General features: G+C 52.7%; 1 protein-coding gene across 1 annotated transcript; it reads right to left on the bottom strand.

Annotated features, from left to right (window-relative positions):
* Positions 1-6,009: 6,009 nt before the first annotated feature.
* On the bottom strand, positions 6,010-16,867 carry Aqp1 (aquaporin 1 (Colton blood group)). Its single transcript, XM_070014255.1, has 4 exons — positions 16,404-16,867; positions 8,792-8,956; positions 8,468-8,548; positions 6,010-7,873 (listed from the first exon to the last, which is right to left on the bottom strand). The coding sequence occupies exons 1-4, from the start codon at positions 16,785-16,787 to the stop codon at positions 7,694-7,696; spliced, it is 810 nt and encodes a 269-aa protein (XP_069870356.1). The 5' UTR covers positions 16,788-16,867; the 3' UTR covers positions 6,010-7,693.
* Between the last annotated feature and the right edge of the window lie 1,359 nt (positions 16,868-18,226).

Genomic DNA, 18,226 nt, shown 5'->3' on the forward strand with positions numbered 1-18,226 from the left:
CACAGATGTGAACACATCTACACAGAGACATGCATGTACACATGTGTGTATGCATGCATGCACAGGTACATGTGGAGATGCTGTATACCTATGAACACACATGTGCACGCATGTGTATACATATACATGTATATATACATGCACACCCATGTGTGAACACACCAAAGTGATACTTGATGTGTACCAGTACTTTGCATGGCCTGGGCACCACCCCCTGATTGTAGTTTAAACTCAAATAATGAAGTTGAACTTTCTCATTTTCATGAGTTTAAAGTAGTTTCGATTTTCTGCTAGAGTTCTTCGAAAGTATACATTATTTATATCTATTTATGAAACTAAAGTAGATATAAACATAATGTATTTGATCAAGATGTATTATGCTAGTAAACTGACATGTTGAATTGAAACCCCTTCATACAACCACTTAAAGATAATAAAAAATAAAATTCATGAAAAATATAAGCTAAGTTTAAAAAAATAATAAAGCTCATGTTGAATAAGATGTCTGTGACATTTGTTCAAGATTCTTGAGAATGGTGGCTCCAGTCCTTGAGAACTTATCCATCCCTATTGTTTCTGGGGCTTCATTTTTAAAGCCATATTTGCTGAGTCTCTGTCTATCTTCACTTCCTCCCATATCACCACTACAGGGAGCAGAGATGTCACTCCCCCAAGTCCTCACATTAGAGCTTATTGAAAATGGGGTATACCCCCTAAGGAACCCAAGTCAGGCCCCTCAAGCTGCCATTTCACATGAGCAGCCAAACCCAGTACAGCACCTGAAAGTGACTTCTCTTAAGGACCGGGTGACCCATACAGAGGACATCTTTCCTCCCTCTGTCTGTCACCCAAGGCAGGCTTGGTCCAGCACTAGGCCACCATGATCCCCAGACCCCAAGTCAGTGCACCTCAGGCCAGGAGAGAGAGAATCACCTGGAAGTTTCTCAGGACCGTCAGAGGACCCACACAGGAGTGACAGCATGACTGGCAAACCCTGCCATTACACACACACACACACACACACACACACACACACACACACACACACACACACACACACACGAGCATACACATGGGTATTCTCATGCACATATGCATGCACAAGTAGCACACATACATTCACATACATGTATGCACACACTCACCCATGCACACACACCATTTTTGCACCTGGCCCTTATAGGATGGACAGCTCTCTTGTGGGAATAAAATGCTGTCTGCCACCCAGAAGAATTCCAGTATTTTAGGATCCACCAAGGCTGACTTGGCCTGTGCCTACTGACTCTTCCCAGGCCCAATCAATATTGTCCCCTCACCCCAAGCCCAATCAACATGCCGAAAACAGCAGAGCCAAGTGAGATTCTACATGTAGAGAATGGCTTTGGGGAATGAGGTCGAATCACCTGGGCAAGACAAGCTCATTGGAACTGTCCATGACCTCTGCCCGTGACGTTTGCATGGGTCCCTCTGCACAGTGGGCCGTAGGTACAAGCGGGGACTGATGGTCACTGGATGCTAGTGAAGGTGACCCTGGAGGCCTGGCCTCCACCTGTCCTTCCTACCTACAGGATGGTCACCCTTTGGGGCACCCAGGACAGTAAATAGTACCACCTTTGAGTCCTCAGCTCCCAGGAATGCCCTCACCCTGGCCCCCTGCTTGGCAGTAAATTCCAGGCATCGTCCTCATTGTATTCTAAGCCTAGAGAAAACAAGGCACCCGCCCAGCAGCTCGTCCATAAAACATTAATCACTGTCCACTCCTGAGCAGCTTCTGACCAGGGAAGGTGTTGCTGTACCGGGCCATGGAAAATCCCAAAGGGCCACTGAGGCCTGGCCGTGCCTAGGGCGGGCCCATCACCAGTTCCTCCAGTGCTTTTCCAGACCACTGTGGTTCCAAGGATGCTGGGGGCCTGCTGGGAACCCCAAAATGGAAGAACCCTTCATGCGGCTTCCAAATCCCCCAAGTCCCCATGGTCTTGGAGTCATGGGAGGAGGCTACCCCAGCCACACACACCTTCCACCTGGGCCCCTGAGTCCACAGTGGCTGGAAGAGGGTAATGGTGCTGAGGTCAGGCTGGAGTTTGGACTGCAGACCCCCAGACATGCTTCACCCAGTGTTTGATTAACCACTTGGCAAATTCCAAGTTCAATTCTCCTCCTATAGAGGAGAAAAAAGAAATTCCCTAGGTCTAGAAGGAGATAATGAAACCTTCCGAGAGAACACAGGGGCCTACAGAAAGAACTCCAGACTACCAAATATGGGGAACCCAATCAGGTTGACCCCATGATTGTGGAAACCCAATGTCAAGCTCATAGGAATGTTCGCCACAGGACTGAGCTCCTGTTCTGTATGAACGATTTTAGAAAATCGGCAAGGGGAACGGGGCGCGGAACAGGTGGAGCAATTACAGAGCCACAGCTTTTTGCTCTCATGAGTTTAATGGAAAGAAAACCATTCTAGGATTGTACGGCAGCTAAATTACATCCTGCTTCCTGGTAGACCAAGTACAGAAGTCACCACCTTCCAGCTGCCAAGCCATCCCTGCAAGCAAGGCCACAAGAGAATCTAATGGAAGAAGTTACTCAATCAGAGGGTAGAGACCACAGGTGTCTCACGAGACAATCTCCTGACTGTCTAGGACGCTGACCACAAAGGCTGAGCCCTGAATGCTTGCAGAAAAGTTTCTACCTTCATTACAATCACCTGGACAAAAGAGAGACAGGGGTTCAGGTTACTTCAGGAGTGCTACCCCACCCTGCAAACCTTTCTCCTGTACTGGTGAGGCATGAGCATCCTGAGAGACACAGGCCTGGAGCACAAAGTCGCAGGCTGGAGGAGTCTGTATGACCAGCCCTAAGGGCGCCTGAGCCTGTCTTGGAGCATCATTATTCCTCATAGTGCAGCACTGCCCTTCCCCTTCTGCTATGACCTGGTGACCCAACAAGTCTATCTTCCACCCAGCAGGATGACCAATGGCAGGGAAGCAGCCTCAGTCTAGTGGTGCCCACATGTCTGTGGCTCACGCCACAACCAGCAAGTTGATGGAAGTTGTTCCTGGGTCAGCTCATCTCCCCTCTTCCTCCTTCTCCTCCTCTACACACTTCAGGGTTGCTATGTGTACTACGTTGTACTGCCTAGCTTCTAAGCTGGTCCAGCCAACTTAGCAAAGGGTAGGAGGACTGCCACAAAACAAGCCTGCAACAATGATACTCACAAGAACTTTACCACTGGCGGGGGGAGAGGGGGAGGAAAGGGATAGTGGGAGAACAACAAAGGAGCGGGTAACAATGCTTAACAAGAAATGTACTCATTACTCATGTAACTGTAACCCCTCCGTACAGCATCTTTACAATAAAATATGTTTTTTATAAAAAAAAAAAAAGAAGCCTGTATCCTGTACACAAAGATTGTGGGCTTTGAAGTCAGACAAAGCAGTTTCAAATCACAATTCTACCACCTATCTTCTGGACAGCCTTGGGCAAATCATTTCATCTTTCGGGACCTTGGTATCCTCCATAAATGCAGACATTGCTATCTGTCTTCGTTGCTGTGAAGATTAGAGAGAATGAAGCCAGTGGCTTACACCTATAATCACAGTTACAGGGCTGAAATCATAAGGATCATAGTATGAAACCAATCGGGCCAAAAGTCCGTAAGACGCCATCTAAGCCAGTAAAATCTGGCTACAATAATAAACACCTGGGGCTGGGAAGGTGGCTCAGTGGTAGAGCACTTGCCTTGCATGCATGAGGCCCTGGGTTTGATTCCTCAGCACCACATAAGCAAAAAGAAAAAAAACCAGAAGTGGCGCTGTGGCTCAAGTGGTAGAGCGCTAGCTTTGAGCTGAAGAGCTGAGGGACAGTGCCCAGGCCCAGAGTTCAGGCCTCATGACTGGACCAAAATAATAATAATAGTAATAATAATAATAATAATAATAATAATAATAATAATAAACACCTGACATCTCAGCTACATGGGCAGCATAAATAGGAAGATCATGATCTAGGCCTAGCTTGGGGAAAAAAATGAGACACTGAAAAATAACAAAAGTAAAATGAGTTGGGCACATGGTTTAAGTGGTACACCACATGCCTCAAAAGTATGAGGTCTGGAGTTCAAAGGCCTGCACCATCAAAAAGAAAAAAAAATAGATTGTGTGATGAGTCACAGAAAGGTTCCTCTCACATAGCAGCTGAACTAGACACCCAGCTCCTTCAGGCTGTACCTCTGTTCTAGATTCTAGAAGTCACCGATTATAGCAGAAAACTGCTGTAGAATGGAGCAGAAGTGGGAAGAGATGGAAATAAATGAGCAGATGATGAGGTAGAGGTAGCTGGGTCCCGAGGAGGAACAGGGAAGGATTAAGTATAGGAGGATGAGACATTGAAAGACAAGCAAAGAGGGACTGTGCAAGAGACTCCCACACCTCCCAGGAGGTACGCCTCACAGATTTGACACCTGAGGCATACCTCACAGGACACACACCCCACAGGAGATAAACCTCGCAAGAGGCACACCCCATAAGAGACCCCCTCACAGGAGATACACCTCACACAATGCACATCTTGCAGCAGGTACACACCAGAGAAGATACACATTGCAGGAGGTACACCTCGGGGAAGGTACACCTCATAGAATGTTTACCTTACAGGAGATACACCTCACAGAAGGCACACCTCACAGGAGACATACTTCACAAGAAATAGACCTCAGTGGAGACGCACCTCAAAGGAGGTACACCTTACCAACAGCACTCTCTCATAGTTAGCAGACCTCCACAGCCAGTCTTTGCAGGATCCCCTAGGTTGGCTTTCCCTCTCCCTTCATACCCACAAGTCCTCCATCTGGGGAGTTTCCATGAGCTGAGCTTCCCACTTATCCCATGAATTCTTCAGGAAGAAAGCCTCCTTCACAGCACACACTCACCAGTCCTTTCCTGGTGACCCGCCTGAATCCACCTCCCTGTGTCACCAGCTGCCAAGCCCTCCACAGAGCATGGCAGAGACATTGGGTATCTCCCAGGAGTGGTTTTAGGGTGGACACTGCATGTCTCTCAGAGGGTAGTTTGGGGGTGGACACCAGATATTTCTCAAGAGCTGTTTGGGGTAGACATTGGGTGTCACTCAGGGACAGTTTTGGGATGGACACTGGGTGTCTCTTGGGGGAAGTTTTGGGGGTGGACACTGAGTATCTCTCAAGGCCAGTTTTGGGGTGGACACTGGGTATCTCTCAGGGGCAGTTTTGGGGTGGACACCGGGTGTTTTCCAGGGGCAGTTAGGAGGGGCCAGCCCTTCCTTCACTCTTCCGTGTTCAGTTCATGCCCATGGTGGACTTCTAGTCTGCTAGACAGATTTCCAGGAGGTTGATGGCCCCTAGTACCTCCCAGACTCTGAACCCAAGCCTGACCCTGACCTGACCCATTTCCAGACACCAGTCCCCAGTGTGACAGGCAGTTTACAGAACACACACATCCCTCACATGGAGGTCAATGTCCAGGACCTAGGTCATTTCTCATGAGTTCTGGCCCCTGCATCATGTGATCCAAGCCACCCTGGTTCACTTGATACCAATGGCCACATATGTTCCTCCAACCCAAGCCCTTGTAGGCCCCAGACACCATCCCTGGTTCAGGGGTCTGGAGAGAGGAAGGTGGGAGCCTGGCTGGCCAGTGGATCCTAGCCCTGCTCCAAGGATGGCACATGGGTCTAACAGCACTGTTTGACTTTAGTTCAGCTTTCTCCAGCATCGGATATGGTTTTCACAACTCCATAAGTTGTCCAGAAGCTCTGTTCCCCCAGGCCTCCACATCCACCCTGGGTCCACCCCCATCCCCTGCAAAAGGTCCTGTTGTATAGCTGTGCCCATCTCCTGAGGCCAAGATCCCGGGGTCAGAGGACAGGCTGTGGCCCCAGACTGGGTCCCTAGAAGTGGGGCCAATCTCTGCACAGACCAGGGGAGCCCTAGGGATGATGTGTGTCTCGAGAAAAAAGACAACAAGAGGCCAGAAGGACCCAACAAGTCATTTTCTTTATTTTCTTAACATATGATGAAATTCCAATTCCAAAGAGACATATACACAGAGCAGACAGATGCAGGGGTCCAGATGCCAGACCAGGCACAGGTGGGTCTGCCCTCCCCACCCCCAGCACAGCCCCTCACCCCTGGCCTTGGCCATTGCCCAGACAGAACCGCAAATCTGGGAATGAGAGGCATCTTGTGGTCCAGGGAGTGGTTAAACATGGCTGTGGTGTTAGGATGGCCAGATTTATTCCATAGCTGTGGGACCCGGAGCTCTATTTCCCTATTTGTTAAAGGGGTTAGAGGTCCTGCTAGAGAATGGAGGATGGTGTGCAGATACGATGTGCTAGTGACAACCTAAGCACCCTGCTGCTCTTCAGGCCTGCATAATTGTGTCTCCATTTGGGCTGGCACCAGGGCTAGGACTTATGTAGAGAACCCAGCATGAGATGGCAGTGCCTAAGTGAACTCTGTGCTCTGAACTATCCTTGAGTGCAGCAGGAGCTATGTCATCAGGTCAAGGGTCATGTTTCTCCTCCAGGTCAATGGGGAACCTGGGGTCCCTCAGTGAGCCTGTGCAGTCACATGACTACCCCAAGGCCTCCAACAAAGAGCTCATGAGGGGGCCAGAACTGCTCCTTCCCTGCTCAGAAACCCCAGCTCCCATAGAGGGCATCTGCTACACATTTGGTACGTTCTCTCCTCAGGCTTGGGGCTTTAATAAACACATACCACACAATGGCATCCTGATCCACACTGGCAAGGGGAAGTAGAGAGCTGAATAACAAGCCAGGCCATGCCATGATGGATGGGAAGACTGCCCAATTAGAGTCTGGTTCTCTCTCTGTGATGTGATGTCCTTTCTGCTGAGATGCAGACTGTCTGGGAAGCCAGCCATGGGAACGGCACCCACTAACCCAGACCACCTTTCGGCTTGGAAGCTCGGCCCGCACACATGTGGGCATGCAGATGGGTAGGCCATCTCTGTCCTTGGGAAATGAATGAAGTTGTGTTGGTCTGGATAGACCCTTCTATAACTGCATTGTGTCTACACCTTCCAAATCCACATAACTCTCCCCTCCCCTGACACTTTTCAGATGGGGTCTCTGAGGCCCTGAGATGGGGACAGTTACTAGGTCATGTACCAAGTCCAAGCAGGAGATGGAATTCACACCGAAAAGGCAAAGCTCACCTGCAACTTGCTTTTTCCCACTGCCCCTCCTGGGACCCCTTCCCACTCAAAGCACCCTTGTGGGGGGACGGGTCAGGGTCCCTGTTAGGAGAAGGGGGTGTGGTCAAAGGCACAAAGCAATAATGGCAGCACCCTAGGCACCTGTGGCAGGCAAGGTGGTGAGCAACTTTGGGATGAGCAGGACTTTGTGGTACTCCTCCTATCACACTCTGAGGGGACAACTCGCAGTGGTCCTTCCCTTCTAACTCTTCCATATGGCCAAGGGAGTGAGTTGCTAAAGCTCTGAGACCAGGAAAGAGAGAAAGAAAGAGACAGAACTGCCCCTGATGAGGTTGGACCTGGACCACACAGGTCTGACAGCTCTCTGGGGGTAATGTCAGCCCACTTGTCAGAGTGTCTATAATAACATGATTTCAGAGCCCTCCCTCCCTCCCTCCACCCATCCCTGCCCACCCCCTACTGATGCCCAGGCCAGGCTCTCTCTATTTGGGCTTCATCTCCACCCGGGAGTTGATGTCGTCGGCATCAAGGTCGTACTCCTCCACCTGGCCACTGGTCCACACCTTCATGCGGTCCGTGAGGTCGCTGCTACGTGGAGCCAGGATGAAGTCGTAAATCAGCACTGCCAGGGCACCGCCGATGAACGGTCCCACCCAGAAAATCTAGGAGAGAGTTGGTGTGCTTTGAGTTCATCTTCCTACCTTGGGGAACCCTCCTGGATGCCCCTCAGTTGCTACCCCCAGACCACTCTTGCTCACCTGAGCCTGGGGCAGAGGCAGGAAGGGCTAAACCTTGACTTCCTGATTCCTGTGCACCCCCAGCATCTCCTGGACAGGAGAGCTGTCACTGGCCACTCCCTGCCCTGCCTTTCCCAGGGCCCTAGGAATGGTTTAATTGGCCTAGAGCACACATGCCAACTATCATTAGATCTGAAACCCACGGGGCTTTGCCACTGCACTGAGCTATACTTTAGACTGAGAGTCCTCTCCCCACCTGGCCACTCTCAAGGAGAGCTCCCTTAGGCCCACTTCCCACTTGGGGAAACTGAGGCACCAAGGATACAAGGTTGTTGAATCAGAAGGTGACAGCTGGGATTTGAACCATGCTCTCTACCAGAGAGGAAGAATGACATGGGGGTCAGGCAGCCGGGTGGAGTCAGCAGGTCTGAGCTGCAAGGGCAGAGGCTGGACCTAAATCTACTCTTCACACTGCCTACTGCCACGCCCTGCTCGCCTCCACGGGCCCTATGGTCTTACCCAGTGGTTGTTGAAGTTGTGGGTGAGTACTGCAGAGCCAAAGGATCGAGCGGGGTTGATGCCACAGCCAGTGTAGTCGATCTGTTGTGTGGGGAGGGAACAGGGAAAGAGAAAGTGGCAAGGGGTGAGGGATGGTGAAGAAACAAATGGAATTGAAGCAAGAAGGGGGTCCATCAGCCCCAGGAGAGGGACAAGACCCAGAGAACTCTGTCTCCTTCCGGGCCTTCAGAGCTGTCCCCTCCTCTTCAGCCCAGGGCCTCCCCACCAGCCCATGATACCCAGCCCTGTCCTCCCCACTGCCCCATCTGGAAAGGCCTTACTCACCGCTAGCAGGTGTCCCAGGGCCACAGAGAAACCGATGGCCAGGGGAGCCGAGCCCCCAAGGTCACGGCGCCTGCGGTCAGTGGTAGCCAGCACGCAGAGCACCAGTTGCAGGGTGCCAATGATCTCGATGCCCAGGCCCTGGCCAGAGTTTACCCCAGGGGCCAGCTGCAGGGGAGGGAGAGGATAAGGCCTTTGAGCAGGACAGGTCACAGCTGGGCTTCAAGACCCCCAGGCACCAAAGTCACACGCTTGCCCTTACAGCCTATCACTGAGCCTAGAGGGCTGGTCTGCTCAGACCTACACCCTGGGTGGTGCCAAGCTGTGCCCCCTCCCACACCTGCCATTGATGCTTTCGCTCAGCATCCAATACCTGCTTCCACCCTGCTTCACCTGGATCAGAGGTGGGGCCTCCATTTCAGCTACATCTAGGTCTGGGGTACCCAAGGCCAAAGGTGAGGGTAAACCCCAGGCCTGGAGGATGGTCTCTCATAGAAGAGTAGAAGCAAGCCAGCTGGGGACATTGCTTTGTTCTATCCCTGCCCTGTTGCACCTGAGTCTCTCCTGCTTGGAGGGAAGGGAGACCTCTCAGTGATTAGCTGCTCCTTTGTGCTCTCCCCTGTCCTTGCCCTCCACATCTCTCCCTCTGTCTTCTCTCTCCTTGGTCTGGTGGCTCTCTCCCGTTTTCTCTGGCCTTGTCCTCCCTGTCCCTCCCCTCTCCTTGCAGGCCCTGCCCTCTTTCTCGGCCGCACGGGCCCCCCTACTGCAGTCTGGCGGCCACCACTGTTGAGCCACTTTTAGAAACATGACTCATGGAAAAAGAAGGGAATGGGAGCTGCCAGAAGGTTCCACGCCCTCCCCCTGCGGCCGCCCCAGGAAGACCCCTCCCCAGAGGGCCCGACACTCTCCTCCGTGGGGGTCCTGGATCAGGTGCACCCCACAAAGGAGCTGAACCACATCAGCCCTCTCTGAGGCAGCGTGTCTAGATCTCAAACCCCCACCTCAATCCTGAAGATACTGGGGAGTCACTTCTAAACAATCCTGGGTAGGGGGCAATCCTCTGCCCCACCACAGGTTTCCCACCCCTGCCCAGCACCTCAGGAGAACAATCCTCTTCCCCTCTTCCCGCCTTTGTCTGTAGTCCTGGTTTACAGGGAGTGACTCACATCCCCTCTCCTGCCCTGCAATCCAGCTCAGGCCCTTTCCTGGCGACCCCAGAGCTGCCTCCCCTCTGGCTAACCCCGCCCTCTGGGCAAGGCCCAGTTTTCTTTCCACCCCAAGGTTGGGCAGTGGAGGCAGAAGCCCTGTGTGCAGATCCTGACTCGTCTACGTATAGGTACTTTGGATGTGGCCTGTCCCTCTCTGGGCCTCAGTTTCTCCATCTTCAAAGTGGATCTGATGTTTTCTCTAGAGCAGCTGAGAGGTTCAAAGGCTGTGGAGCCATGCTGGATGTTTGGAGAGTGGGTGATGGTCATAGCTCTTATTCTGTTCTGTTCTGTTGCTTCCGATGGATTTGGGGACAGGCAGGACAAAGGCTCAAAGGTGTGGAGGTAGGAGTTAGTGCCGCTGCACTGCTGGCAGAGGCTGGCACACCAAGTGAGGGGGAAGCTATGATGGATACACTCAGTCTGAGGGGTAGGGAGCCTCTGTGGAAAATCCTCTGCTCTCTAGGCTTGGCCTAATTGCTAGCTGGCAGGATCCCTGAAGCCAGGCCGTCCTTGCTGATTAATGGACACTGGCACACGCATACATACACACACACATACACTCACACACATTTCACCCAGATGCAGCCAGGGACAAGCTCATCTCTTCCTCTGCTTTGTAACTATGTCTGAGTCCCAGTCCCTCCCCCAGGGCTCCACTTTTCATGGTTCCAAGCCCAATGGAAGAAGCTTGGAGTCCCCTATGACCTGGAGACCCCAGAAGGTACCCCTGTCTGACAGCCAGAAGCCACAGACTGCAGCCTCCCTACTCTGTTGCCTCTTCCACCACTGCCTTCCCGGACATCTTTCTTCCTCTACCTGAGGGATCTACATTACTTTCAGCCTGGAAACTTGACAGTTCAGAGCTATAAGAAGTTAAAGGCCTAATGAAAGTGAATACCTAGGAAAGAGCAAGTAAAACATCAAGCCTTATATGGCTCTGTGCAGCCCATGAAATCTAAAACAAGTGCTTTAATAGAGCCAATCCCAGGTGCGGTCATTTGTTGGAACAGTAATTGTTTGCACATTCCAACATAGTCTTGTTTGGCCCAGGTCCTCAGTTTCACTGATCAGAGTGAAAATAATCAATAATCAAATGTAAGTATAAGCAATAGAAGAGCCCACAGGATTCTTCTAAAGCACCAGCAAGCCATAAGCTCCCTGCCTGTCCTAACCAGGTGTGCTTACTGCCTCAGGCCTAGTTCAGTTCTAGCCCTTCACTGACCACTGCTATGGGCAGCCTCTGGCTGGGGAACTGTTCCCAGCTCCTGCCCAAAGCTCTCTATAGTACAGAATGGCGGCAAATGCTAATTTTCTAGAAACGTCATCCTCTCTCAAGGCAGCCAGGCCCCAGAGAAGCTCTTAGGACACATCACCCCTGTATTTGCGTCCTAGCTGGAAAGGTCAAACACTAGCCTTTGGTCCACAGAAGTACAGTGAGAGGCCAGCGGGAGGCAGAGGCCCAGGGAGGAGGCAGGACTGTTGTCCCAAGGTAACACTGCACGCTCCAGGCCAACACTACACACTCCTGGCCAATACCACATACTCCAGGCCAACATGTTCACTCCCAAGAAACCTAGCTGTTCTCAGCTTAGACTGGGGTCGCTGGCAGAGGTATTTCTGTGACTGCAGGCATATCACAGTTCCAGAACAGGCGAGGACTGACTGTTCCATGCCATGATTTCTGATCCCCTCAGCCAGGCCAACAGTGTTGCTTCTGTGGCCTAGCGCCCTCAACATGGCCTGGGTACCCTGTGTCAGCAGAGCACCTAACCCTGGCTGAGACTCTGAGCATCTCCTCCTGAGGAGCAGGGGATGTGAGATATGAGGCTTCACCTTCACCCCTAGTGTCTCCAGCACTTGGCACAGGGTGGTGGGGGGCCCACTGGGCTACCCTCTCTGTTCACATGTGCACACAGTGTACCCATGGGTTTGGCTTCCCCTGTGGCTTTGTAGACAGTGTCTCCTGTATCCATGGTGATCACAAGTGTCTAGAGGTGGCTCGCTCTCTCTTTTTAGTTAGACTTTAAGAGGTTTATTACAGAACAACTAAGCTAAAAAAAAAAAAACTCTATCAAAGAATTATAAAAATCCTCAACCTGTAAGCCCTGAGCACTCTAACCTAAAATGCATAATGTAAAAACAGACACAATTACAAGGATAACTATGTCAGTCTACTTCCACAGTAAAAAAAAATGTTAACCCTTCCTCTCAACCTATTTTAAAAACAAAAACGAACAACAACAACAACAATAACAAAAAAATGTCAACAGCACCAACAGAGAACAACTTAACCTTGAATTTAACAAGTTTGGTTTAAGGAAAATAGGGGAAATATTTTGTCTCCAAATTAGTGTATCACTTTTTAAACCCAGGAGGACATTTAGAGAGCCCAGTCAGGTGTTGGCCAAGTATCTGGGAACATGGCTGACTTGACTGTCTCCCAGCATGCTCTGTTGGGGAGGAAAAGGGGGGGTCTCTGCCACCAGGAGGTCCCAATGGTTGTGCTATTTATACTGCTGTGTCTGTGCTGAGTGTGCACACTGACCCAGGGGTTACCATTAGCTGGAAAGGGGCGGAAGGGGGGTAGGGAGGAGCCCCCTTAAGTGAGAAGTGGGTCTCAAAGGCCTTTTATTTGCTCCCAGAAGTCTTCTTATCTTCCCAACAAGAACTACACAAAGCAATGGCATCTTTCTTCTTGACTCCTTTCCCTTACTCAGGCAGGGAAAGGAAGAGGTTCCACTGAGGACCCCATCCTCCTAGAGCCCAGGGCCTGAATATAGGCAGTGAGTGGTTCTTAAGAATGTGCTATGTGCCATGCATGTGCTGTATTTGTGTGTGTGTGTGTGTGTGTGTGTGTGCACGTGCACATGCATGCATGCACACACTCATTGAAGAGACAAAAAATAACTGAGGGCAGGGGACAGCAGGCCGGGGGACAGAAGGCCTGGAGGACAGCAGGCTGCGGGTGGGTGGGCAGCAGGCTGGGGTAGGCAATGCCAAGTGGGCTGCTCAAGGGCCTGCGGGAGAATTTTCCATGGTGAGGGAAGTCACCACGGGGCTCCACCTCTTCATGTCTTCCCTATCCTTGGGCTCTGGCTGGAAACAATAATTACACGTCTCAGCCATCGCCACTCAGCCCCCAGCCCCCTCCCTGGTCAGGACAGGCTGAGCTGGTCAGTTCTGACCTCCCTTTTCCCAACCTACCCCAAGCTCTGGAGCAGGGGCCAGGAGCCTCAGTGGTGGAGCAAGGAGTAGCCCCGGGGCCCTGGCACTTCTTGGCTGGGGAAACTGAAGCTCAGGAAATGGAAAGAGGGAGTATTTAGGGCCATGGTTTGCAGCAGGCAGGAGTGTTCTCCAAGTACTTAGCCCCTGAATCAACAGGATGAAGAGGACCCCAAAGAGGAGGCCACCCTCTACCACAGCTCCCCAGAAGGCTAAATACACAAACTCTGGAAACACAGTCTCCCAGACCAGTCAGATCTGGCCAAACTCTGAGCCCCCACCCTCTTCCAGAGCCCAGCCTGCCCCAGGCCCCAGCCTGACCACACCACTGACCCCCCAGGCTTTGGTGCCAGCCCCTCTGCCTGGGCGTGCACAGATTCTCTCCCCTCCTCTCTCTGAGGGTCTCCACACTTTGATCACATGACATTTCCTCCGTGAATCCCTCCTGGTCCTCCAACCCTTCCAGCTCAAAAGTCCCCAGCCTGCCTGACACCTCATTATCACACCTGCCTCCTGTCCCATATCACAGGCAGCTGTACACAAGGCTTATCTAGGCCAGAGGCTGTGAGTTTCCCGGGGCAGAGAGCCCAGCTGTCCAGCCCTGTCCAGCCCAGCCTGTACTCAGCACCCAACAGCACAGCCATGTCCACAAGAGTCCAGCCAGAGAGTGTAAGAATAACATTAGACAGCAAAGGCCCTGACATCTTCTACCTCCCCTACTGTCCCCTTCACAGATGGATTTTAGGAACACCTTAGCCTGACCAGGGAGTGGAGTCACCCAAAGTGGTAGCCACTGAGCCCAGGCAGGGACAGGCCAGGGTCTTCACCCCAGCTTCAGCGCCTTCGCCTGGTCAAGATTCAAGTCCATCTCTTAGACTCGTCCTGGCCCCTAAGTGCTGTGGTCTCTCTAGGGCGTACCCAGAGCCCTGACTCAGTCAGGAGAAAGTTGTCCCCATTGTGTCCCCAGGGGACACCCCCTGACTCACTCCAACCACTTCCTGCCACTTAGTCCCCTCGTTTCTTTGGAAATCTCCATGCCAACAATTTGCCCCACCCAGGTTTTGGTCAGGGTGGGGCAAGGAGCAGAGTAACAGGAGGAAAGAGAATGTCCCCTGCTCCTTCCACCCTCAGGCCCCTCCAGACCCCAGCACCAACATCTGAGGGAGCCCAGATTGTATTCAGGAATCCCAGACATCTGTGCTATGGAGGGTCAACACTGAGCCCGCACCATGAGGTCTCATCTTCTACTTGGCACTGCCCCTCCTTGCCAAGCCCTCCTTGCCACAGGTGATAAGCGTGAGCCAATAAAAAGAGCGGGCAGCGTGGGTGCAATAGAGCCATCCCCAGCCCCAGGTTCCCGCCTTGCACCTTGAAATCTTCAGCAAGGAAGCTCAACCAGTTAGCAGCAGTGGGATTTGAACCCAGGCACCCGCCTCTCAGCCCAACACTGCTCCACTCTGGCCTGCCTTTCTCTTTCCTCCATCTGTACCCTGTCCCTGCCCAGACACTGGGGTGAATCTGACAAATGACAGTTAAAGAGGGGATGGGAGCTAGAGCAGGGTGTAGCCAGACCCAGCTGGCACCAAAGAGGCCTCTTGCCTTCATTGCTGATGGCCATGCTAGAGACAGCAAAGTCTGCCAGCCGATATTCAGGCCTGGCCCGTGCCTGGCTCACCCAGGGTGAGCCTGGCTTCACCACCTCCCCACCCCCTGCAGCCGCCCTATGCCACCTAGCTCTGTTCCCATTGGCAAGACTACATCCAGGAGACACAGCCTCCCTGGCTCTGTTCCTTACACCTGTCACAGCCACGTCTTCCCTGGCTAAAGTCTAAACTCCAGACGCAGAGCTAATCTTCAATCTTGGTCAGCAGCAGCAGATTAGGGACAGGCTGGAAAGGAGTCACGGTGACCCAGAAGTGCTCATCTGCCTCTGCCCCCATGCCAGACTTTCACCTTGCCTTCCTGGTGGCCTTCTCCAGAACATGAACTTTGGAAACGAGAGGACTAATCACCCAGTGCTGTCCTTGAGGAGGAGCCCTGGCCAGCTCCTTTACTGTCCCCATATCCTCCTGCCTTGCCAGGGCCTGGCCAACCTCGTGTTCTAGTTCTAGTCCCTCCTCTCTGCCTCCAGTGAGGGTGCCCCCAGCTTGCTTGCCTCTGAGACACCTTCTGTTCTTACTCAGCTCCTCTGCCAGACTGTTTCCCCCCCCACTCCCCACCCCCCACCCCCCAGCCTGGGCTCAAGTGCACTTGGCTGAGGAGCTAGAAAGCCTGGTCTGTGCTGGAAAGCCTGTGTGGCCACCACTCCTAACAGCCACTGAGCTGTGTTAAACAGGGCAGGGTGATTACTTCCAGCAACTGACTGTCATCAACATCTGTGTGCATGTCATTCAAGCGCCAAGCAATGGACACAGGCAGCTACACACTCACCCAAGCTCCAAAGCACGAACGCTATACATTTCCCACAAGCCCAGGTGTCCTGAGCCAGCAGACACGTGCACACCTCCACCTCCACACACATAAACACCCATGCCACACCCCTCCATGCCCAGGATCCTGGGGACACACCCTTTTCTACCTCGACTGTCATCAACAGCCCCCAAAGGGGTTGATTCCCATGTTTATCTGATGCCCAGGGGCAAAGGAGGAAGGAAGGACTCTCCCCGATTCTCTGTGTGGCTTTGGAAGCTGCGCTGGAGCCCTAACAGTGCCACACACACACACACACACACACACACACACACACACACACACACACACACACACACACACACACACACACACACACACACACACACACACACAAGGGAGTCCTGCTAAGACTTGCAACACTGGCTACAGTGCTGGGTACTGGGTTCTGGCACGGCTGGCAACAGCAGGAGCCCACCCCAAGGATGGCATAGGACTAAGATATTGGCAGAACCATTATCCTCTGGTTCTCCCATTCCCACAGTGCCTGGCAGAAAACAGGCTGTGGCTCCAGCACAGCTGAGTTCCAGTCCCAATTCCCTACCAGACCACCTTCCACAAACCCTCATCCTCCCGTTCCTCAGCATCCCCAACTCTCTACAGGACCTCCTCCTGCACCCCTCATCCTCCCATTCCTCAGTGTCCCCATCTGCACAGTGGGTAGAGGATTGGGCCAGGGCCCCTCCCCATCAGCCCCAAACCTGGGCACTACTCACATCATTGCGGCCGAGCGAGTTCACGGTCAGGGAAGAGGTGATGCCCAAAAGGATGGCGGTGCCGACAATGGCCCCCACACACTGGGCCACGATGTACATGACCGCCCGAAGGATGCTGATCTGACAGCTGAGCAGCAACCCCAGGGTGACTGCTGGGTTGAGGTGGGCACCACTGATGTGGCCCACACTCTGGGCCAGCGTGGCAATGCTCAGCCCGAAGGCCAGCGACACCTTCACGTTATCCTGGACAGCCGTCTGGTTCTTGCCAAGTGGGTAATTGAAGCCCAGGGCAGAACCGATGCTGATGAAGACGAAGAGGGTCATAGCCAGGAACTCGGCCACCACGGCCCTCCAGAAGATCTTCTTCTTGAACTCGCTGGCCATGCTGGCAGGGACTCTGGTGGAGAAAACTCACTGCTTGGTGCTCAACTCCCTCCAAGACTGAACCACAGCCTGGGCTGGGCCTATTTATAGGGCTGGGGGGGTGGGGGGGAGCACAAAGGGAGGAAGGCCTCTCCTTGCTCCTGGCCCGCCCCACACGGCACGAGCCTCCTCTGGATGGATGCAGACGCCGCTCTACTGTGGCTGCCAACTTTTTTCCTTCCTCTTCTCCCCTCCCTCCCTCCCTCCCTCCCTCCTTCCCTCCCTCCCTCTCTCCACCCTCAACCCTCAGCCCTCAGCCCTGCCCAGCTCATAGAGGCAGGCAAGAGGCAACTTTGCTCTAATAGGCTTTGGGAAATTCCTCCAAGCTGGCCCCACTCAGGGGGGTAGAGAAATCCAGGTGTCCTAGCCCAGTGTGCCGGCTTGGGGTGCCAGCGAGCAGAGCTGGCTGTGAAGGGGGTGGAGCAGGCAGGCTGGACTCTGGGTGGACGTTGCCCTCCCTGGAATCAGGCACCACAATCGGCCTGCCTGGAATCTCCAGCCCACCCTGGAGCAGCATATTAACCTCTGTGAGCAATTCTGGAGACGCAAGAAGTGGCCTGGGCCTCTGCATGCAGGGTCCAGAACTGTTTGTCACTTTAGGACCCTCCCCCCACCAGCCAGGCCTCAGTTCTTGGGACCAAAGGGACATCAGGGGGTTGTTTACCCCCACATGCAGAGGTGAGGGCAGGTCTGAGAAAAACGAACAAGGTTGTGGGGAGCCCTCACTCTGGGAACCCTCAGTCTTGGGAACAATTCAAACCAGTGACTTGAGGGCAGGCCGAGGGAGATGGGGATGGGTTTTTCCCCTCAAAGGCAATGGAGTTTCCAGGCAGTGGGGAGATAGAGAGAAGAGAGAAGAGAAAGGGAAAGAGGAAGGCACAGGCTAAGAGGACAGGAGACAGAGACAGGATGAAGACAGCGGAAATAGAAACTGAGCAATGCTAGAATTAAGGGAAAGAAGAGACTCCCTGAGACAGGGAGATAGGCTAGGGCTGTGACAGACAAAACGAAAAAAGTAAGGAGGGGCAGGAGTCAGAACCAGGCTCCGATGGCTCCCACCTGTAATCCTACCTATGCAGGAGGCTGAAATCTAAGGATCACAGTTTTCTGTTTTTGTATTTATTTTATTGTAAAGATGCTGTACAGAGGGGTTACAGTTACATGAGTAAGGTAATAAGTACATTTCTTGTCAAACATTGTTACCCCCTTCTTTTTTTTTTAAAGCCAGCCTGGGCAGAAAAATCCGTGAGACTCTTACCTCCCATTAGCCAACAAAACAAGAAAAGATGGGGGTGTGGTACAAGTGGTAGCACACCAGACTTGAGCAGAAAACCCCAAGCAAGACGTGAGTTCAAGACCCAGTACTGGACAAAAAAAGGGGATGGAGAGCCAGCAGTAGG

This window comes from Dipodomys merriami, unplaced genomic scaffold (genome assembly GCF_024711535.1).
Source record: "Dipodomys merriami isolate MVZ:Mamm:240054 unplaced genomic scaffold, mDipMer1.0.p SCAF_94, whole genome shotgun sequence".
Taxonomy (NCBI): Eukaryota; Metazoa; Chordata; class Mammalia; order Rodentia; family Heteromyidae; genus Dipodomys; species Dipodomys merriami.